Below are 20,754 nucleotides of genomic sequence, written 5' to 3' on the forward strand. Positions count from 1 at the left end.
ATCGACAAGGTGGCAGATTTGTACAAGGCTCTGACTCAGGTCTGAGAATTCTTTCCAGACTTGATTCCGTTCTCTGCCCTTACGATCTTGTCGGAATTAGCTGATGCCAAGCGAAAGGGCTGAATGTATCTTCCAGTCAAAAGTCCAGACGTTCTTCCTCGCTGGGAATAGCGACAACACCATTTTGAACGCCAACCGAACTCGCTTTCTGTCATAAAGCGTATAATCAATCTGGACTGAAGCCGACCCATCATTCCGTATTGCCATTGCTGACCTCGCACTGGGCTCGTGTTCTGAGTTGAATACTTAGCAAAGGCAACAAATATGCTGTTGGTGAGACCGGTTCTCTTGATCCGAGTAGAGATAGAGATAGCGGATGTTCACACTTGCGAACAACCCTTGCCAAAATCCGGACACGAATTCTATCTTGTCGGTTCGATACGAAGCTATCAAGCAGCTACAGAAAAAGTCAGCTTGTTGTTACCATTCAGCCAACGTGGTGAACATGAGATTCACATCAGACTTTTCCATGCCTTCATCTTTTTCCTGGCTGTTCGACAGCTGCAATCTGGCTGCTAGGTAGGGGGCTGTGGAGCAGTCACCCTTCTCTCTATAGCTTGCTGCTCATCCGACCGGAGAGGTATTAAGGTTGTATTGCTCTTCTTTTTCTTTCTTGGAAGTGGCTGTGGTGCATCTGGTCCCTCACAGCTCTACGGTGATTGAAAAGCCGTGAGATTCCTGCCCCATCTCCGCTGGAGAGCAAAGCTGTCTCCTGCTCCTTCGTGAAAGACCTTCGACGTGGTCTCGTGAATATGTGTTTGCTCCTGTACTGTATGTTGAGTACGCAGGTCTGATAGCCCTTCTTAATGAGCCTTTCGATAGCCGAGCTGAATCATGCTTCACGGCCCTGAGGTGTAAAGCACATTGGCGACAGCTGGTTGTAGTCGCCGACGAGAAGGATGCCACTTGAGGAAGTTTCGTCAAGACAAGAAACCATCCCAGATCGTGATAGAAAGTCGCCTCATCGATAGTGAGGTTTGTAGGGAAAAGCTCTCGCCGCGATATCTCGGGCAAATTCAGCGGATTAGTTACCACAATATCAATCTTGCGCATCATGATATTCAAGGTCTTTCGACGGGACTTCTCATAGCTTCGAGATTCTCCGCCGCGGCTGATTTGCCCAAACAGGCGGTTCAAGGGTCCCATAAGCTTATCAGAGTTTTAACAGTCCTCTTCCAGGGCTTCCATGCCGTCCTCAAGATAGCTCGCAGCCCTCACAGCGAGACCATCCCCGATATCGCCGCCCTTGGCCGCTCCCTGTTCCTTGCACTGAGCCTGTATGTGAAGCTCGACGGCCTGGCAAAGCTTGCTTGCCTTCATAAGCTGGCGCGCTACCTCCACTTTCTCTGCTGCTCCTGCCTTCCCAAGGCGCTCAGCCTCTATCATCCATGATGAGCTAGCAATACGGACTTACCATTTCTTCGACAGCAACGCCCATTCTCTACAGCGCTTTGCGATGCCGGCACTTCTTTTGGACCTAGTTCTGGTCTCTCTGGAGATTAAGCTGATAAACTGATCGAATATAGTACCTGTGCTATTGCTGCCGAATGCCACTGGCATGTCCATACCAGGCATTTTCTGGCTTCGAATTCTCCATTTGGGTCTCCTTTTGAGAGCCCCCGTTGTTGCCAAATGCCGCGTAACTTGTTAATTCATTCATAAGCTCTCTCCAATAAAGGCGAGGCGGAATGGCTGAAGCCATTGCAGTCTGAATGGAGGGTAGAGAGAATACTCATCGAGAAAGATAACAAGAGCAGAAGTGTGAAAATGAAGGTGATAATGATATTTGCGTGGGCGCACAGGCCCCAATGATGCTGTTTCTGTTGGGTTGACACAAAAGCGGGGTCTTTCGGTACTATGGCTTAAAAATGAATACCCTGTGATGTTTAGCAAGTCCGGTGCCACGACTGAGGGTTTGATTCGGAGATCAATGCTTTGAGAGCCTTGCTGTCTCAAAAGTGTTGCGGGAAGAACAAGCACCAGGAAGTCGTACACAGTCAGAGACAGCGTCTCCAATTTCGGCGGAGAACAAGTTCGAGCTGCCTGATCATGTCATGAGTGTATGATTGAGTTAGCCGCTGGAGGGGGCTAAAGAACTGTTAGCAACCAACCTCTAAGCAGAACCAGATTAAAACACAGGCTACGGGCTACTTACGGCGCCGCAAGCACCGAGAGGCCTTACTGTGCATAGCACAGTTCGCGCAGCCGCCCCTGAAAAAGCCGTCCACAGTCACGCAGCCCTTGAAAGATCCCTAGTAGCGTATATAGTAGCTGCACTTTCCGCCCTCTCCCCCGACCTCCCCTTCACAGAGATCGCCAACTATCTGGCCCAGCACCGATATATAGTTCGGCCGGAAGGCAAGAGAAAAAGCGGCCGCGGGGTTGCGCTGCTCCAGTTCATACTGAGCGTCCCAGACCGCAAGATCCTGCATGGCCTGCGATGGGAGCCCCCAAAAACCACCCAGCCTAAACAACAAAAGGTCGTCGTTTGTGGAGGGGGCCGGGCACGGCCGTGGCGGTGGTGGCGGTGGCGGCGGCGTTGGTGAAAAAGAAGATAGGTTGCCAGAGATACTCCTGATTTGGCTTCGACGAGGTGGTTTTGAGAACAGGGGAACATGAGCCAGCCTTTGATGTATTTGAAGTATACCACGTGCAAGCCTGAGAACTCGCCATGATGATTCGGGATGATGGAGGAGATGCAAGATAAGGTTAGAAGTACAGATTCAGTGTGTAAGGAAGTTGGATACAGAAGAGAAAATGGAAGAGGTAGAAGAAGAGAAAGAGGAAACCAGAGGAGCTTAAGTATTGAAGATCCAGCTGTGTAGCTTCAGCCTTCAATGAAAGAGCAGTTTCCTGCCTAGTGAATATCCCATCTAGCACCAATTCATACCGACAATCAACATCCTCCTCAAGACAATACAGGATCTATTCACCCAAACCAGCAGTTAAGCTATTCCCAACCATCATCAGACATCCAACAGCAGTATATACAAATCGAATAAGCGAGTCGGCCGAGAGCAGGAGACGCCCTATCAAGGCCAATCTTCCACCAATCAAGGGCAGGAACCACTCGGAGAGGAAGCCGAGCGATAAGTGCGAAGGGCGCGCGGGGCACGTGGGGTCGACCTTCAGAGCTCACGTTATCGAATTTCCCTATCACTTGCACTGTTTTTGTCACTCCGCCCGTCAAGTCAGTGCTATCGACCTTCTGCACGGTCTACACCCGAAACTCTTTTCCGTTCGGGGTATTGCATTCCGTGCGTCTCGCCTGCCAGTGTCGGCCATCTATAAATCTCTTGTCTACCCCACTTTCTTTCCAGCTGCACACCAGCAATTCTCAAGGTATGTTTTGAACTACCCCTCATCACCTTACCTTATACAATAGCTCAATCGACACCATCTCACCAGCTCATAGTACAGTACAACCCGCACAACACCGCAACAATGGGCTCAACCAGCCCCAAACCCAAGGTCCTGCTGATCGGAAAGATCGACCAGTGCGTCCCCCCCCCTCCTTTACTAGCAAACCAATTGACCAGCACCACCACTAACCCCATCCCAGCGCATACGCCACCTGGACGGGCCTCAGCGACATCGCCGACCTCCTCGAAACGACCGCCACCAACCGCGAGGAGTTCATCCAGGAATGCAAGTCCGGGAAGTATGACGGCGTCGTCGCGGCCTACCGCACCCTGGGATCCATCAACATCACCGGCCTCTTCGACCAGGAGATCATTGACGTGCTGCCCTCGTCGTTGGTGTGGATTGCTCATTGTGGTGCGTGCTTGCCCCTAGCCCAACCCTGCCCTTTAACCCTTTACCACCACCACTCTAAACACCCCAATTACCCCCCCTCCCACACCTAATAACAAGAGGAACAGGAGCGGGCTACGACCAAATCTCGATCCCAGCCTGCACCACCCGCGGCCCCAAACCCATCCGGGTCTCCAACGTCCCCACAGCGCCGGACAACGCCACCGCCGACGTCAACATGTTCCTAATCCTGGGCGCGCTCCGCAACTTCAACGCGGGCATGCAGAACCTACGCACCGGGGACTTCCGGGGTAAACCCGGCAGCACCCTACCAGCCCTAGGCCACGACCCGCAGGGCAAGACGCTGGGCATTTTAGGGATGGGCGGGATCGGGCGGAACCTGAAGCGGAAGGCCGAGGCGTTCGGGATGCGCGTCATCTACCACAACCGGCGCGCGTTGGGGCCCGAGCAGGCCGACGGGGCGGAGTACGTGAGCTTCGACGAGCTGCTCGCGGAAAGTGACGTGCTGTCGTTGAACCTACCCCTCAACCCGAAGACGAGGCACATCATCAGTCATGCCGAGTTCGCCAAGATGAAGGATGGGGTGGTGGTGGTCAACACGGCGCGCGGCGCGGTCATGGATGAGGAGGCGCTGGTGCAGGCGTTGGACTCCGGGAAGGTGTTTTCGGCGGGGTTGGATGTCTTTGAGGAGGAGCCGACGGTGCATTCCGGTTTGTTGCGGAACCCCAACTGTGTGCTCGTGCCGCATATGGGGACATGGACGGTCGAGGTGAGTTTTTCTCCCGTTTCCTTTTCTCGGGGGGGAATGAGGGGTGGCTAACAGAGTCAATGACTGCAGACTCAAACGGCAATGGAGGAATGGACGATCGGGAATATTCGCTCCGCCTTGGAGACGGGCAAGTTGAAGAGTCCCGTCCCCGAGCAGGCAGACCTTTGAACGACAGACAACAAGATTGTTTATACAGCATAGACACGTTAATAGAGGTTAAGAATCGGTCTGCTTTTTTTTGTGTATGTACAATGGTCTCATTATTTCATTGTCTTCAGACGAAGTGTCTAGACACTAGCGCCGAACCATACAGTCCCCTCTCCACAGACAAAAGCAACATCACGAAGCAATTATGACACCTGTTCAGGTAATGCAGCCGTAAACGCCATGAACTGCCCGTCCTTCTGCTACCAAAAATAAAAAAGAAATGAAAAGAAAACTCAATCCAATGCCTAACTCCGGGCCCAGGTGTGACTTCTCTACCCATGCCCAACACGCCTGGCAGGTGTGAGGTCTATCCACCCGCGATTACTGTTGGCGGGACCCCCCTTGATGACCAGGCAGAAAGTCTAGTAGAACATGGTGAATCGGTACGCAGCGTACCGACGCGCTTTTCATATGACAGATCGCAAATTGCTCGCATCAGAAAGAATGAATAACCCCGCTGGTCACTCCCGGGAAACAATCCAGGACCGAACGACCATGCCACAGATGCGCTTGATAACTTGTGTCGTGCCCTTGCCGCCGGCCTCCTGTTCGAGGAACTTCTGTGCAACATACAGCTTGGCTCCCGCATCCTTCTCGTTCGTCGTGATCGGTTGCGGGAAGCTGCGGGGAAAGTCCGCCCACCGTTGTCCCAGGTGGCGCGCAATAGCGATCGAATAGATCACATCTCGGTTCTCGTACGTGTCCAACAATGTGCGGCAGCGGGCCAGGGTATCGTCGATCTCCTTGGCCGAGCTGGCTTCGTTGTCGTGTAGCGTGAGGAAGTATCCGACGGCGCTCCAGAAGTCCAACGACCGCTGTGTGAGCTGATCCGGCAGCGAGGGGGGATTGGCAGCCGGCTCCCGGGTAGGGAACTGGCTCAGAGGGTTGGAGTCCAGATGTTCGCCCGTGATCATCGCCTCAATCACGTCCAGCCTCTTCGCTGACGCTAGCAGATCGTACTCAGGCTGGGCACCTCCGGACACGTTCATCACATGACGGCACAAGGTCATCGAGCTCCACACCACTGACGCTTCGAAACTCTCCAACCGAGCAACCACGTTCGGGTCATTCAAATTGGGGTCGTTGAAGGCATCGATCAAGGCTGAGTACTCCGCCATGAGCTGTGCATTTGCCAGCAAATGGGCCAACGCTTTATCCTGGAACCACCTGGTTTCGAAGAACTTGTCGATGGCCGGAGCATACGTTGCGAGGAACACGGCTTGGATTTCCTCAAGCCGGTTAGGCGGCAGCGATGTGATGGGGTGTGGAGGGGGAGGGGGAATTCCTCGCAGGGCAAGAAGGTCGCTGATCTGCACTTGTTTCACTGCGGGCTGAGTTAGCATGCTTACAACACCATCGTAGGTAGAAGAGTATACCTCTGAAACTGGTAGCCTCCGACGGGGTACCAGTAGCATTGGTTGCTGCCGGGTTTACCGTCGGCTGCAGGCCTCCTTCAACGGCATGCTGTATGCTGGCCATGTTCTGCTGGTTGTTCACGTCGGCGGAGTGATCGACGGGCGCTCCGTAGCTATCGTAGCGGTCGGTTGACGTGCTGGGCGATTCAGAAGGAGCAAACGGTTGCGACGCGGCAGGTACGTAGCCCGGAGGAGCTTGAGGATAAGAGGTGGAAGGATCCTGAGGATTGACCACCAAAGAAGGATGCGGATTAGGGGCGGGTTGAATAGCAGAAGGCGTTGGTTGTTGTTTAAACACGGGGTCGTAACCTAGACATTCCCGTTTACTTTTGACACAGTTCCGACAGACAGGATGACCCTCGTCACACTAGTGTGCATTAAGCAGTTAGCGGGAATATCGATGAAGGGTACAAACCCAAAATTCACAGAGGAGAGGTCAAAGAAGAAAAACAAAAGGGTATAGAGTGACACAAAGAAGTGACCGCTCAGGGTATCAAAAATTAAATGTGAGCGTGAATAGTTAGGCGGGGAAGAAAGCACCAACAGTGGTGAGTGGGCGAGAACAACAACAAGCGACAGGCGGGGTTCGGCGAGCCGAACAAACATTTGCGGCGGCGCAAGCGAACACTCGCCTGTTGCGACCGCCTGCCATTGCCTGCCCGCCCGCCCGCCCTCCTTGCAGGTCAGTTTCACCTCCCCTCCTTCCTCCCCACATTCATTACCCTCACAACAGAACACATATTATCGACCGAAAAAATCACACATGCTGTTTTTGCACATACCTTGATTCGTCGCTTACGACACGTTAGGCACCCCGTTTTCGTCCGACGCTTGACCTCCTTCTTGTGTCTCCCGCCCGATAACATCTTGTTAGGGTCACCTGGAAGCTGGTATCGCATCTGGGAGTTGGCATTCATCCCCATTTGACCAACATTAGTAGGGTATCCCGTCATGTACTGGCCAACGGACGTCATCGGAGGCATGTTTGAGGGCATGGGCGAACCAATGGGGGCCTGTGGCATTTGGGAGTGCTGTCCCTGCATCGAATGATGATCCATGGTCTGCATCGACGGCGCACTCATGGACTGGTGGTTGTGATACATGTCCGAGCTCTGGTGCTGCTGGTACTGTTGCTGTTGCTGGTGCGGTTGTGTCGGTGTCGACTGCCCCGGACCGTGCTGGTGTTGAGATGGCGATCCATGCTGCGATGGCGTGTGCTGCTGCTGCGGATGATGTTGATTGTGGGAGTATTGATGCTCGTAGTGGTTTTGGGGTTGCGACGGTTGACCTGGGTGTGGGGACTGCTGATGTTGATGTGTGTGGTGGGACAAATGAGAGTGCTCCTGCTGAGCGGGCTGCTGCGAATGCGTGTCGTTCACCGGAGGATGATAGGAGGGAGCGGGGGTCGAGGAATGGGGCGTGTGATCGGGAAAGTCGAAACCATTCGTTCCTGGTGGGTGTGAATGGTCCACCCCATGGCCATCGGTATCACTTTGTTTTAATTCCGGGAACGAGAAATCGGGTTCCTCGGTGTGTAGTCCGTCCGTAGCTGGAAGCGTAGTGTCAAGCGGTGGTAAAGAGGTATCAATTGGAGGAAGCGACGGTATCGTCGTATCGATTGGGGGCAGTTCATGACTGAGACGTTCGTGTTCCTCCATCGCTGGCAGAGTCGTATCGATTGGAGGGAGTGAGGTATCGTTATGGGGAAGCGCGTGGTCTACTGGCGGCTCGCTGTTGTGCTGCTCAGTTGACCGCATCTGAACCGAGGGCATCTCAAGAGGAGGCTGTTCGGCAGGAAGCTGCTGATGAGGGGCATGCTGATAGGGAGGCTGCTGAGGGGGGGGCTGCTCGTGGGGAGGCTGCTCATGTAAAGGCTGCTCATGTAAAGGCTGCTCATGGGGAGGCTGCTGATGGGAAGGCTGTTGCTGAGGGGGTAGCTGAGGGGGAGACTCCTGATGAGGGGCATGCTGATAGGGAGGCTGCTGGGGGGCAGGTTGCTCATTAGAAGGCTGTTCAGCGGGAGGTATTTGAGCAGGAGGGATTTCAGCAGGAGGCATCTGAGCAGAGGGCTGCTCAGCAGAAGGCATCTCAGTCGGCTCGGGAGCCGGCTTGGGCGCCTCCTCTGCTGGATTCGTCGAATCCGTTGGCTCCGCCATATTGATAAGAGTTCGACGCCTCTGTCACCCCTGCGTACGATAAGAATAAATGTATTCGAGCCTTGAAAAGGCTTTCTGGTCTGTCGGACGGGTCGAGGTCGGCCACGGATGACTTTTACCGCTAGCAAAGACTTTGCAGGGAATGCGGAGCCGATGGGTGCTGTCTCTCTAACTCAAAAGAAAAAGCATGTTAGTGGGCTGATTCCGATTAACGCGACCCAACGACACTCTGGCAACCCCAGGACATCATGGCTATTCGTATCGAACAGTTGGTGTCGAGACTGGTCGGTACTTTTGGCTCGCGCATTTGTCGGGGTGTCGAGTTCCGACGCGATTCCCTCGAAAATTGTCCGCATACAGAGGGTGCTGGTACGATCCACGATGCGTTGGCTACCGTTCCCTAACATGATCAAGCCCCGTCCAAACATCCAAGCTCCTTCATCTTGTGTCCCAAGAGGCAGTGCAGCCTTGTCAGGCCGGGCAACGCTGGATGCGACCGTCTAAAGCCTCCCCGAATCCGACCCCAGGACGGCACTGCCACGGCGGAAGAATCGTACATGGTAAACTGGCGGAGGTCGAGATACCATGCGTAACCGGTAATAATTAACCCGGTCGAAGAAACAAACCGGCGAATCGACAAGTCACAATGACCGAGGCAGACAAAGGTCGAGTGCGTGTCGGGGGGGTTGCCAGAGGGGAGGGATCGGGACAAGCAAATGGGAAGAAGCTCTCGTTTACTCACCATGCACTGGGCCAGATAAGCGAAAAGAAGCGAGCCGAATGACTATAGCACCAAAACACGCAATGCGGCACCAAATAATCTCCGCATTTGGGGGTGGGAGGGGAAGAATGGGAATGCGACAGGAAAAGGCTGTTGCGCAGATAAACGAGCGAGGCAGAGAGAGCGCGAGAGCTTCGGGGCCGCGAAAGAATAGTGAGGGTGAGAGAGAGAGGGAGAAGAGAAGAAGTTTAGTGAGTGAGAGAGAGTCAGTCAGTCCCCGGACTCTTGGTTTGGTCTGCGCCGACGGGGAAAATTAATACGGGCAGAAAAATTCGATGCAAAAAAAGGGAAGGGTCCAACGGTCTGTGGTCAGTCAGTGGCAACCAGACTTGAATCCATATTCAACAACTGACAAGGTACTGTACAACAGCACAATGTGCTCCTTATAATTATGCTTAATATCTGGTTCTTGTGTTCTTTTGGAATTGTTGCAGTATTCTTAGTTGAGTCTATTCATTTCGGTAATTTCTAGCGCGCCATTTATTATCTGCGCACCACAAAGTTCAAGTCAACCGTTCAAACCATCAAGCGATTTTCGAGGCTTTGGCTTGATTGCCAACTGGAAAAAGTAATATCTACAGATGGGGTGCGGCTCTGGTGATGCGGTTTCAGTTGCCCGCCAAGGCTAGATCTGCAGTTGTCTGGGTGTTCAGTTGGAGTTGGTGTTCCCGCCGAGCTCCAATCACCTGAACACTCCCGAGGCTCATGATGAACCTCCATGATGAACCAGATCGGCACAGTTATGCTGTTTGGCATCCATGTAAATGTGGATATTTGTTTCGTGACCATTTATGAGTCTCTTGTAGTGAGCCCTCTTGAAGCCATTTGCAGCTGAGACATTTCATGCAGCTGGTGTACTTCTGGATGTAACGTCCAGTGACAGCATGCGTGTTGCATCGTAGATCAGGCGTCGGTTTCCCTCAGCAAGGGCGTCTCAGCCCTTTGAACTGTTCCATCGCATAATTTAGTGGCGCACTCATTTCCTCATGACCTTTGGTTTGCGTTTCTTGAACACAACTCCAGCAGCTGGCTCTTCAGCCTCGGTTTTCGGTACAGTTTCCAACGATGTATCATCCCCTGCCTGCTCCTCCTTGACAGCAGGTGCTTCATCCGACTCTGCAGGCTGCACTTCTCCCTCCGACTTGACCGGCACGAAGTGGCCTTTTGTTGATTGCTTCCCCGCGTGCGCTGCATCCTGCTGGGTTCTCGGATTCGCATCCACGTCCGCTTCCGCTTTGACGTCCGAAGGCTTCACCCTCTTAATCTCCCTCGTCGACGCCAGCAGCGCATCCAGATCCGTGTCATTCTCCTTGGCCCCAGGATACCTCCTAACCGACGACCCCCACCCCTTCGAGACAAACCTCTCCGCCTCCCTCTTCGCCTCCGCTTCCTCCTCATCAACATCAGCATCACCGGCACCACCATTACCCCCCTCCAACTTGCGCTTGCGCACTCCCACCGACCTCCCCGCCGTCGAACCGCCCTCCTCCCCACTATCGATCACCTTCTCCGAAACAGTCTGCCACGTCCCCGCTAGTGCCATCTCCCCACGGAACTCGTCCGGAATCGCCACCCCCATCTCCGCCAACTGCGCCATCTGCCGTTTCCGCTCCTCCATCGACACCGGCCTCTCCTGGGGTTTGGGAGTCTCTCGCTGCCGCCACGGTGCCCCCGCGGCATCGCCCCCTTTGCTAGGGTCATTGAGTCCCGCGACCGTCTGCCGCAGCCGCTCGACCTCGCTCTTGGCGCGCTGGGACTCCCGCTGCTGCTGCTCGTTGTTGCGGTGGATGTCGCGGAGGAAGCGTTTGAGGTTTCCTTGGTGTTTGCCCGTGGCTTCGTGTTGGGCTTTTTCGAAGGGGGTGTCGCGAATGAATATCTTGCATTGCTTGCACCAGTATTTTGGCTTCGCAGAAATTTAGTTTAGTAGGTGGCTTGGTTTGGGTTTTGGGAGGGCAACGGAGGGCGCAGAGAGGAAGGGAGCAAGGGGAAAGGAAGCTTACTGCTGATTTCCAGTATTCTGCCATACTGTTGTGTGGCGGCCCAGTTCTCACCAGGGGAGGCTAAAATTGAGCGTGAGAAGGAAAAGTGGTGAGAGTTGATGGAGATTCAGGCGGTTCGGACTGGCGTTGGGTGGGTTTGTTGCGAACTGCGACGGGTCGGAGCGTCGGAGCGTCGCTCTGTCGGTCGCCCATGCTCGCCCCACAGATGCGGATTGCGCTAGTCATAAAAGGGTAAGAGCGGCCTCGACGCATAGATCTACTAAGTAGGTAAATATAAGCACAAGGTACAATATATATCGATACCATTCCCTCCCAGTTTCTACCCGTATAATCTTTCACAGTTCTTTCTCTGTCTCGATAACCCCACGGGACAGAGCTCGCTACAATGCGTCTGCCCCGCCCCTTGACAGACCTGAGGAAGTCCATCCTCAATCCCCGTCTGCATGGCCCACTAATCCAACGACACCACTTCCACCCCTGGTATACCATTCCTCAGGAGGACATCAACCGCGTCACCATCCGTAAGGTCCTCCTCTCACACATGTTCCCCTAGACTTTCCTCCAGACCTTCTTCATCGCAATCAAGAGAACTACCTCACCTATATCTCCACACTTCTTCAGCGTTTCAATGGCAGGACTTGGGGGTTCCCAATTTTCCGAGCGTTCACCACCTCGCCCGCCAACGCAGAAGACAAGGAGAAGCTGTGGTCAGCCTGTCTGCACAGCTTGTGCCGCGGCATCTACACTGAAATCCGCAAGGATGAGAATTTCCGTACTGCGCAGGTTGAGCTAAACCAGGTTCAAACCAACGCGCTGTTCCCCCGGTTTTACTGCCCGGTAATCCAGCCTGACGTGCCCATTCTGGATAAGAACAGGGTTGGGGGACCGGGAATTGGCCCTGCGACCCGCGATGCTATCCGCACTCGCTTTGCAGATTGGGTCTCCGATACCACCGAAGAACGGAACGGGCCCGGCGCGGTGGCAATGCGAGATGCGGACACTCCGCAGTACCGGATGTGTTTGATCGTTGATGATTACTGTTTAGAGCGTTTCCAGGCAGCACGGTCGGAAGAAGAGCGCCACGGTGCTCCGATCATCGTGCTGGAGCGGAACTGGACGCTAGACAAGTATCGGGGATTCTACCGGGGGGAGTGGACGGATGGAGAGACCCACAAACAGCCGCCAGATGAACCAAGTGAGGATGAGTGGGAGCCCGAGGATGAGAGTTTGCTGACGTTCTTTGAGGAGGTGGAAGGATCGAGGGCGCCGCTGCTGGGCTGGATGTATGCACGATCGAGTTGCCTTGGTTCTCTGTACGCGGGGATCGAGGAGGATAAGTACCACTCAGCGGTTTATCCTGCGTACGCGCGACCACCAGGCATTTTTCCTGATGATTGCGATGCTGGATGGAAGTACCGGTGGTAATTCTGTACTCTTTGGACTGGGTGTATACTATAATTGTCACACGATGGTGGGCAGGCTGAGCATACTGGAGATATAGATCGCGGCATTCTTCATTTTCGTGTAAATCTCTCGGCGCGCTGGGTAAACCACTACAGCAATTCTGCAGGGTTGAGGGAGACTGGAATATACTGGGCGGACAGATTGTAGGAGCTTGATCTCTCCGTATAAAATAAGGACTGCTCACTATATTTGGTGGGTGAACGCTCGCAAGCAAGGGCCATTGACTGCAGAGTCATTCCATCTAACCTCGGTCACAATCGTCAAAAGTGACCAATTACTCTCCATCTCCAAGGTAAAGTATACCCAAGATTCCACCTGGTAGTTTTAACAGAGTGTCACAACTTATAAAATGTCCAACACAATCATATATCCAATGCACTGTAATACACTCATCCCAAAATAGCAGACAACACAACTCCCACTGCACCCAACCCAAAAACAAAACACCTGGATGCTGAACTCCAAAATGCATCAAACCCTCTAAGCAACCGCTATGTATCATTGCTTCTCCAGATCGCGGGGCGGCTCCGGGTTGTATCGCAGGCCATTATCGCGTGCCATCCAGTTGATGTCGCGCAGGCGCAGCTCCCGCATGTAGGACCGCTGTTCGTGGGAGAAATCTCTTTCCTGCTCGTCGTTGCGAAACCCGCCCGTGGCGACGGAGTGGATGGAGTATCCGATGAGGACTGAGACCACGCAGCCCAGGATGACGAAGACGATGATGGCGGATTTGTCGATCATTGTGAATGGTTGTATGTGGGACTGGTGGGTTGTGGTGTTTAGTATTGGTGATGATTGGATATATGTGAGGGAAGTGATCCCGGAGGCTGAGGGGAGTGTACTCACTTTGAAGGAATGAAGGAAATGTAGCGTATAATCAGAATTGAAGTAGAGGTATATAGGCTTAGTGATACAACACACAAGTAGCAATCGACAAGCAACAAAAAGAGCGTATATTAAAGACGAATCAAACGAATGACTGGATGATGCGCAAAGAGAATGAATGCTTTTGGTCTGGGATACTTTCTCCCAGGATCCGCGAGGGTCGCATGCTTATATACCCCCATTTCCTTCTTCTGCCCCCCTCCCCAGCTGAAATCTCTGTTTATGTTGCCCTCCACTCATCAAGCTCGAAATGTCTATTTCTGGGTCTCGGTGCAGGAGTATATCGCAGCGCCAAGCATCTCCGTCGCATCCCCCGCTAGTCCGCAAAGCGTATGGTTCAGGTGTCAGTGACGTCATTAGCGAGCCGGCCAATGGGAGCCTCCAGATAGCAGTCCTAGCGCTGATACACCATGCCTGTTCCGGTAGGAAGAGTTTTGCGCCTCCAACCCATCACACCTGAACTCCTGAACTACTGCGGCCAATTTGACTTTGTGATGCTTGGCTCTCATTCCCCCCGTCGTCGTGTCGTCTCATCAGCCTCGCCGGTGGATCGGACTGTGTTTAGGTCCTATGCGTGGGGTCCGAGGAAATGAAATTTCTTGTTGAAACCAGTCGTCGTGTGCGGGCCCTGAAACTTGAACTCGGGGTGGGGTCTCCCATTGGGCCGCTCCATTGGCATCGGCTGTTCCATGGGCTGCTCAGGTACACTATCGTACGCTATCTGAAGGGTCATCAAACATGTCCAATGGGTTGCTGGAAGCCCCTAGTTTGCCTGACTCAAGGGTGTGCGTGGACCGTGGTACTTTGAGACGCGATTTAAGAAGAACTCCATTATTTTTCTTCTGTGAGTATAAGTTACCCTGTGCAGGGTCTTCGCTGGTTTTCCCGCATTCTCTTGTTGATGTATGGTAATGAGATAGGCCCTATTGGCTTTGCTCTTTGTCAGGGCTCAGAGAAAGTTCCGGGACTTGCGCGCATGCTCTGGGACAAGTAGGCTGGTGTTGTTGGACTGCCAGAGGATAGTCAAAGCGGTTTATGTATCTTCTTTTAGCAGACATGTAATGTGAAGTAGTGCCATGGTCAATCCTTCCTTCTAGACGCCCGGACACATGGTTCGGGTGGGAGAACGTTGGCCCCGTTGATCTGCCCATCCCGGATGATCAATGCTGATGCAGGATGTTTTTCATTGGCCCACAATCGCTAACAACAGTGCCAGTGTCTTGTACCTGCATGAAGACAGATTCACTTCTCTCCAGGTAGATACACATCTACTAGTACCTAGTTGTCCACGATTGGCTTTTTGCAGGGAAAGTTCTAGCCTATCGGCATGCCCGCATAGAACACTTTAAGGCTGGCATACTATGAACGCTCCACACATGCCACACTCGAATGGGTCGATCTAGATTATATATGCATGCCATGCAGTCCGGTGATTTGCATTGTGACCTTTTCTTCACATAGATCACTGTGCATGAGAGTGGTGACAAGAAAGCTGTTTGCTGGGGAACTTTGCAGAAGGAGACCTTACTTAGAAGCGCGAGCTTGTGCCTTCCATTATCCCCGATAGCCCATATTTCTGCTTGTCATGTTTGACGCTTCCACATCTCCACCTCCCCACGTGTCCTCCAGTCATAGTCACAAACTGATCATCAACGCTGAAAACCCCTGCTACAACCCCCAAGCTCATACTTGTATTCCTCTCACCCATACGGACCAAGTCAGACGAACCTACAAAACCTCGCCCACTCCCTCTCCTCCACCGAAACGGGCACCAACAACCCAAACCGATCCAACCGACACCCGACCCTCAGCACATCCTTCGCCGCCAGCACCGGTGCAGGCCGCGGGATCTCCTTCTTCGCGTAGACCGCATCCGCCGTCAGCAGCGCCAGCTGACTCGGACGCCTGGAGTCATCCAGCCGCCTGATCACAGCCGTGGCCAGCAGATTCGCGACAGTCTTCCACTCGAACCCCCGCTTGGCGAACCAAACCAGGGACTTGCAGAAGGTAATGGAATGGGTGTAGCGCCTCACACGATCCGCGACCGGCTGGCCCCATGCCGCGACCACCTCTGCCCAACGGGGACTCTGCAGCTCGCCGGTTGTCTTCTGCTTCGCTGCCGCCGCCTCATCCAACGCATGCAGCTCGACGCTCCGTCCGAAATACTCGAGCTCGGTTTTCAGGTCCGCCAGAATCGCGTACTGCGCTGCGATGCCCTTGGCGTTGGCTTTGCAGATCGCGTACTGTGCGTCGCGGGAGGGCGTCTGCGTGAGCTGGTTGCGAAGGCTGCGGATGTAGACGTGTAGGATTTCGATCTCGGCGAGGATCTGTTGCTGGAGGCGGTTGTGGGCGGCTTTGTCGCTGGTGGAGAGAGTTTCGAGGGAGAAACGCCGGGGTGGTGTTGGGGTTTGGGGGGTGTTATGGTGGTGTGGCATTGGGTGTCCGGGGATGATAGTGGTGCGGTAGTCTTGAGGGTGTTGGTTTCCTTCGTCTTGCGTGGCTTTTTGATTCCTTTTTCTTTGGTCGGGGTGCGTTTGCGCTTTAGGCTGGTGTTGGCTTTGGGGGTCATTTTTTAGATGGGTTGTGCGTGATTTGGAGGATGAGCGATGGGTTGATTGGTTTGTTAAAGGTTCGAAGTTGAATCTAGGATGTTGAAGAAGGATGGGTCGTTGGATGTGATGAGATATGGAGAGAAGAAAAATGAGATCAGACCAGATATTTAAAGAGAAGTTAAAGGAGGGAAGTATGTATAGAGTATCGTACTGCTCACGAAGTGAGAGCAAAGCGAGGTGTTAAGTTATGCTTGATTTTTCATCTGCGTATTCCAGCTCGTGTGACTAGACTTTTGTGCAAGGCATAGCTCTTCCAATTATTTCACACACAAAATCACCCCTCGACAAGAACGCGAGTCCAGTCAAACTTCCTCCAACGCTTCTGAAACCCCGGCACTCGTGGATCACCGCCCCGTTGCCAGCGGCCCTGCCGCTTGATCACCTCCGGGCCAAGATCCAACATCCCGCCGATGACCTCCCGAGCAAACAGGTCCCCACGCGGCCAGCGATTCTCATCTTCCACCACATGGCCCAGGCCGCCGTCCAGACTGAACCACACGTGGAAGTACGGCATCTCCTTGGCAATGCTGCGGCGGAAGGCACTCCGCCCCATGCCTTTCTTAGAGTTGGCAAGGGTATCGATTAGCTTACGGTGCTGAGACCACTCTGCATCGGATGATAAGATGGCCTCCTTGAAGAAAGCTGGGGATGTCTCGCCGAGGCTATAAGGGAGGGGGACCACCTCCATCGCTGCATGTCGCTTGCGATGGGGCTGGGCTGCGTTCTCGTAGAAAATCACGTCCCGGCCTTGGTCGTGGTACATGCGTGTCAGACTCTTCATGAAGTTGCGGATTTCCTCCCACTCGTCGTCGTCGCACTCCAATAGGTTCGTACGGTGCTGGATGGGAACGATGGTAGCACATTGGTCGCTGAGCTCGGGTTCAGTGGGGAGTGTGAGGTAAACTCTTGTCGCCAATGAGACGACAGGTGCGATTGGAGGCGTATTCGTGTCTTCATGATGACATAGGGGACAATTGTCAAGGATCTTGTTCATCTTTTGCAGCTCATTGATCGTGGTATTCTTGATGTCGATTTCGGAGCGGTGCACCCGACGGGCAAGCTTGGACGCATTATCATCCATGTATTCGAGATCATTCTGGTTGAAATGTTAGCAGATAATATCGATATGCTAGTAGAAGCCCTCACCTCGAATTTGGCGTCCTTAGCAATTCTTTCCGCAATACGACGGCCGTCTCCCCCATATTGTCCGCGCGTCCGTCGTTCTTCTTGAACCATGTCTTCAATGGTCATATCGTCGTTGTCTTCCACCTTGCCTCGCTCGCGACCTCGTCTGTTTTCAACTGCCTTCACTTCGTTCCTCTTTCCAGCCAGCATCCGGTTCTCCATGACGCCCAAGACCACGACGTCTGACTCCTTGCGGTTGGCCATAGCAGCAGCTGCGGCATTGTACTGCTCCTCGAGCTCGGCGGCATCCGACGCACCCTTGAGCTTGGCCTTCATCATTTGAGCCTTGAGTCGGTTGAGTGCCGTCAAATCAAGATGCTGGGTGGTGTTCTGAGGCGGGACGGTCTCCATTGGCTTGCCTTGCCCTTCAGCAATGAGCTCCTTGTTAGGATTGCGAAGGTGCTCATGCGCGCCGCGGTGAAAGTTCTCCTGTTGCTTCCGCTCCTGGAAGAGCTCGCCCGAGGGCTTCTCCTTGCCCACATATCCCTCACCATATCTTTCGCGGCGGTCTAGCTCTGCCTCCTCTTCGCGCGCGTCATCGAATGAGCGGAGATCTCCGAATCGGTTGACCGCAATCTCTTCCACTGACAAACCCGTATCCTCTGCCTCTCTGTACACAGCTTTCAACTTGGTCATTCTCCACTGCGAGCCCGCGTCGCCAAATGTGTAGTCGACTTCATGCTGAGCGGGTTTCTCTTCAATTTCCTCCAGCACCTTTCCGTCCTTCAGATCGCGTAGATGGGTGTTGATTTCCCGGCCGTGGATTTTCAGCTCATAGTCTGCCGAAAGCATCTTGGGTTTCGGTTCCTCTTCCAAACGCGTGGTCGAGCGTCGCTGGACATAGTCGATGTCGAGACTGGAGGGTCCCTCCATCCAAGCATCTCGCTTTAGCTTGGGGGCTTCATCCTGAACCACTTCGGCTGCTTCGGCTGCCGGGTTCCTTTCCTCGTCCCTGCTATCCCTGTGTCGGCGCTTGTGATCATGGTCGCGATCGTCCCCGTGGTCGGTCGAATGGCGCGAGCGTTTGTGTCGGTGACTAGTATCGTCGCTACGACGCGATTCGCGATGCCTGTCGTGGTCGCGCTCTCTCGATCGGGATGAACGACGGTGGTGACGGTGGTGCCTTGAGCGCTCGCGGCTGCGGTCCCTGTCCCGGTCACGGTGGTGGCGGTGTCTGTCTTTATCGCTTCTCTCACGTCTCTTCTCCTGCTCCTCTGCTAGCGATTTTTCGAAATCCTCTAGCGCCATGGTGTTGGGATGAAAGCGAGGCAGAGCTCGTCTTGTTGGGAGGGGAGAAAGCGAAGCAAGGGAAAAAGGCGGCGGCGGAGAAACGCCATGACGTCTGGAACGCTTCCGGCCAAACGGACTCCACCTGCAATTCCCCGCGACAAAAGAATTTCTACGCCTCGCCGTCCCAACGGATACTCTGCCTCCCCATCATACCCCTTGTTAACCAGATTTATTGACACCCACTGACTGGGTTGCTCTAATATTCCTGCCCGTCTTTGATCTTTGCTTAGTGATCTTTTCTCTCATCTTCACGATGGCACAGTCTCCGGTCGCCGTTGTCTGCGTGGGCATGGCAGGTAAGTGTCATGGCGATCATCCCCCTCACTGACGATGCATCTAATCAATCCGATTTATGTTTCACTCAGGCTCTGGAAAGACGACTTTCATGCAGCGAATCAACTCCTACCTCCACTCGAAGAAGACCGTCCCCTATGTCCTCAACCTTGACCCCGCTGTCCACACGGTTCCTTTCGAGAGCAACATTGACATCCGTGACTCCATCAACTATCGAGAGGTTATGAAGCAGTACAACCTCGGACCTAACGGCGGTATCCTTACATCTCTGAATTTATTTGCCACCAAAGTCGATCAAATCATCTCGTTGTTGGAGAAGCGGACGGCTCCCAACCCCAGCAACCCGACCGCGAAGCCCATCGAGCACATCCTGGTCGATACGCCCGGTCAGATCGAGGTGTTCGTGTGGAGTGCCTCCGGCAGCATCCTCCTCGAGACTTTGGCCTCGTCGTTCCCTACTGTGATCGCTTACGTTATTGATACCCCCCGGGCCAGCTCCACGAGTACCTTTATGAGCAACATGCTCTACGCCTGCAGTATCCTATACAAGACGAAGTTGCCCATGATCCTTGTCTTCAACAAGACTGATGTCCAAGATGCCGAATTCGCCAAGGAGTGGATGACCGATTTCGATGCTTTCCAGAAGGCTCTGCGGGAGGAAGAGGAGTCGGGCGCGTTTGGTGCTGAGGGCGCCGCGGGTGGCTTCGGGTCGGGAAGTGGTTACATGGGCTCGCTGCTCAACAGCATGAGCTTGATGCTGGAGGAGTTCTACCGACACCTGAACCTGGTCGGAGTCAGTTCCATGACAGGTGAAGGCATCGACGAGTTCTTCGAGGCCGTGGAAGAAAAGCGTCAGGAGTTCGAGCGCGACTATAAGCCCGAGTTGGAGCGCAAGAGGAAGGAGCGTGAGGAGACGAAGGCGGCGCAACGCGAGCTCGAGCTGGGCAAGCTGATGAAGGATATGAACGTCTCTGGCTCGAGCAAGGGCAAGCAAAAGGTCGAGAACGAAGCCGAGACGGTTAGCGAGGCTGAAGAGGAAGAGGAGGCACGCAGGAATGGCGACCAGGATGACGATGAGGACAGTGAGGATGACTACAGGATCCCTCGTGCCGGGGACAGTGAAGGGCTTACGCAGCGCTACAAGGACGCGCTGGCGGAACAGGGCACGGCGCCCTCCGACCAGGATCTAAGCTTTGCCAGATACCTGCGCGCGAGCAACATCAACCAGTGATACCTGACCATGAGTCGACCTTGCACATTTTTCCTTTCTCTGGGGGTTTGAAAAGGCGTTGGTGGTGGAAATTTGAATCTAGCCATGGCAATTTACATAGACAATGGTGATTCGGGTGTGGTAATTGCAATTTGATCCAGTTCCAAGCATAGACCCATCTAGTCCAGGTTGGGAGGACTGAATCGTTCTTCAAGGCTTGACCCTGAACAATAACAGATCAGAAATATAGCTGTGGTGGAGAATTTGGGGGTTCATGGTCCGATGGCAGTGGGTGTGGTAGTGCCAGCTCAGTTCGACCTGCAGCAACCCGCCTCTGCCCTATGGACTGGCAGCTTGGAATGGAACTTGCAAGCTCGTCTTCTTTCCCCTTTTTGCTTTTTCTCATTTCTTAGCCCGAATTTCGTTGTAGTGACAACAGAAGAATACGTAGAGAAAAAGAGCCAGGCCGAATCAGCGGAAAAACCGGCGGTGACATCATCGGGGCTGAACAAGCGATGACCTCATGGGGAATGATCCCTGTCTTACAACAACTTATAACTACCTCTAATTGCTGCCTACGCTGGTTTCTATCACCTTCAACTACCTGATCACTAGACAGTTTAAACACACTCCCAAAGCCAAACACAATTGA

At 53.7% G+C, this 20,754-nt stretch overlaps 7 protein-coding genes across 7 annotated transcripts; 2 read left to right on the forward strand and 5 right to left on the reverse strand.

Moving 5' to 3' along the window:
* Nucleotides 1-2,484: 2,484 nt before the first annotated feature.
* ASPACDRAFT_127756 (uncharacterized protein) lies at nucleotides 2,485-3,059 on the reverse strand. Its single transcript, XM_020197059.1, has one exon. It carries the CDS (start codon nucleotides 2,731-2,733, stop codon nucleotides 2,527-2,529), a length of 207 nt encoding a protein of 68 aa, XP_020051206.1. The 5' UTR covers nucleotides 2,734-3,059; the 3' UTR covers nucleotides 2,485-2,526.
* Nucleotides 3,060-3,504: 445 nt separating this feature from the next.
* On the forward strand, nucleotides 3,505-4,771 carry ASPACDRAFT_37088 (D-mandelate dehydrogenase-like dehydrogenase; the record flags this gene model as incomplete). The annotated part of the gene is made up of 4 exons (XM_020200270.1): nucleotides 3,505-3,557; nucleotides 3,623-3,837; nucleotides 3,942-4,603; nucleotides 4,673-4,771. 4 exons carry the CDS (start codon nucleotides 3,505-3,507, stop codon nucleotides 4,769-4,771), a joined length of 1,029 nt encoding a protein of 342 aa, XP_020051207.1.
* A 500-nt stretch (nucleotides 4,772-5,271) lies between these two features.
* ASPACDRAFT_48317 (putative C6 finger domain protein) lies at nucleotides 5,272-8,381 on the reverse strand (the record flags this gene model as incomplete). The annotated part of the gene is made up of 3 exons (XM_020202104.1): nucleotides 5,272-6,134; nucleotides 6,187-6,592; nucleotides 7,008-8,381. The coding sequence occupies 3 exons, from the start codon at nucleotides 8,379-8,381 to the stop codon at nucleotides 5,272-5,274; spliced, it is 2,643 nt and encodes an 880-aa protein (XP_020051208.1).
* A 1,757-nt stretch (nucleotides 8,382-10,138) lies between these two features.
* Nucleotides 10,139-11,186, reverse strand: ASPACDRAFT_48318 (putative formin binding protein; the record flags this gene model as incomplete). The annotated part of the gene is made up of 2 exons (XM_020202105.1): nucleotides 10,139-11,065; nucleotides 11,163-11,186. 2 exons carry the CDS (start codon nucleotides 11,184-11,186, stop codon nucleotides 10,139-10,141), a joined length of 951 nt encoding a protein of 316 aa, XP_020051209.1.
* A 1,545-nt stretch (nucleotides 11,187-12,731) lies between these two features.
* ASPACDRAFT_127765 (uncharacterized protein) lies at nucleotides 12,732-13,638 on the reverse strand. Its single transcript, XM_020197060.1, has 2 exons — nucleotides 13,473-13,638; nucleotides 12,732-13,388 (listed from the first exon to the last, which is right to left on the reverse strand). Exon 2 carries the CDS (start codon nucleotides 13,365-13,367, stop codon nucleotides 13,125-13,127), a length of 243 nt encoding a protein of 80 aa, XP_020051210.1. The 5' UTR covers nucleotides 13,368-13,388; nucleotides 13,473-13,638; the 3' UTR covers nucleotides 12,732-13,124.
* A 2,609-nt stretch (nucleotides 13,639-16,247) lies between these two features.
* On the reverse strand, nucleotides 16,248-18,426 carry ASPACDRAFT_82345 (putative cell cycle control protein (Cwf19)). The gene is made up of 2 exons (XM_020206072.1): nucleotides 17,270-18,426; nucleotides 16,248-17,219 (listed from the first exon to the last, which is right to left on the reverse strand). The coding sequence occupies exons 1-2, from the start codon at nucleotides 18,179-18,181 to the stop codon at nucleotides 16,398-16,400; spliced, it is 1,734 nt and encodes a 577-aa protein (XP_020051211.1). The 5' UTR covers nucleotides 18,182-18,426; the 3' UTR covers nucleotides 16,248-16,397.
* A 248-nt stretch (nucleotides 18,427-18,674) lies between these two features.
* ASPACDRAFT_127769 (putative ATP binding protein) lies at nucleotides 18,675-20,519 on the forward strand. The gene is made up of 2 exons (XM_020197061.1): nucleotides 18,675-18,894; nucleotides 18,964-20,519. Exons 1-2 carry the CDS (start codon nucleotides 18,852-18,854, stop codon nucleotides 20,121-20,123), a joined length of 1,203 nt encoding a protein of 400 aa, XP_020051212.1. The 5' UTR covers nucleotides 18,675-18,851; the 3' UTR covers nucleotides 20,124-20,519.
* Nucleotides 20,520-20,754: the final 235 nt, after the last annotated feature.

This window comes from Aspergillus aculeatus (genome assembly GCF_001890905.1).
Source record: "Aspergillus aculeatus ATCC 16872 unplaced genomic scaffold ASPACscaffold_23, whole genome shotgun sequence".
Taxonomy (NCBI): Eukaryota; Fungi; Ascomycota; class Eurotiomycetes; order Eurotiales; family Aspergillaceae; genus Aspergillus; species Aspergillus aculeatus.

Excerpts from the sequence above, each read along its gene's own strand:
- ASPACDRAFT_127756 (XM_020197059.1), bottom strand. The coding sequence starts at position 2,733 with ATGGCGAGTTCTCAGGCTTGCACGTGGTATACTTCAAATACATCAAAG.
- ASPACDRAFT_127765 (XM_020197060.1), bottom strand. The coding sequence starts at position 13,367 with ATGATCGACAAATCCGCCATCATCGTCTTCGTCATCCTGGGCTGCGTG.
- ASPACDRAFT_82345 (XM_020206072.1), bottom strand. The coding sequence starts at position 18,181 with ATGGAGGGACCCTCCAGTCTCGACATCGACTATGTCCAGCGACGCTCG. Across the intron at positions 17,220-17,269 it reads CTAAGGACGCCAAATTCGAG|AATGATCTCGAATACATGGA; the intron begins GTGAGGGCTTCT and ends CATTTCAACCAG.
- ASPACDRAFT_127769 (XM_020197061.1), top strand. The coding sequence starts at position 18,852 with ATGGCACAGTCTCCGGTCGCCGTTGTCTGCGTGGGCATGGCAG. Across the intron at positions 18,895-18,963 it reads TGTCTGCGTGGGCATGGCAG|GCTCTGGAAAGACGACTTTC; the intron begins GTAAGTGTCATG and ends TGTTTCACTCAG.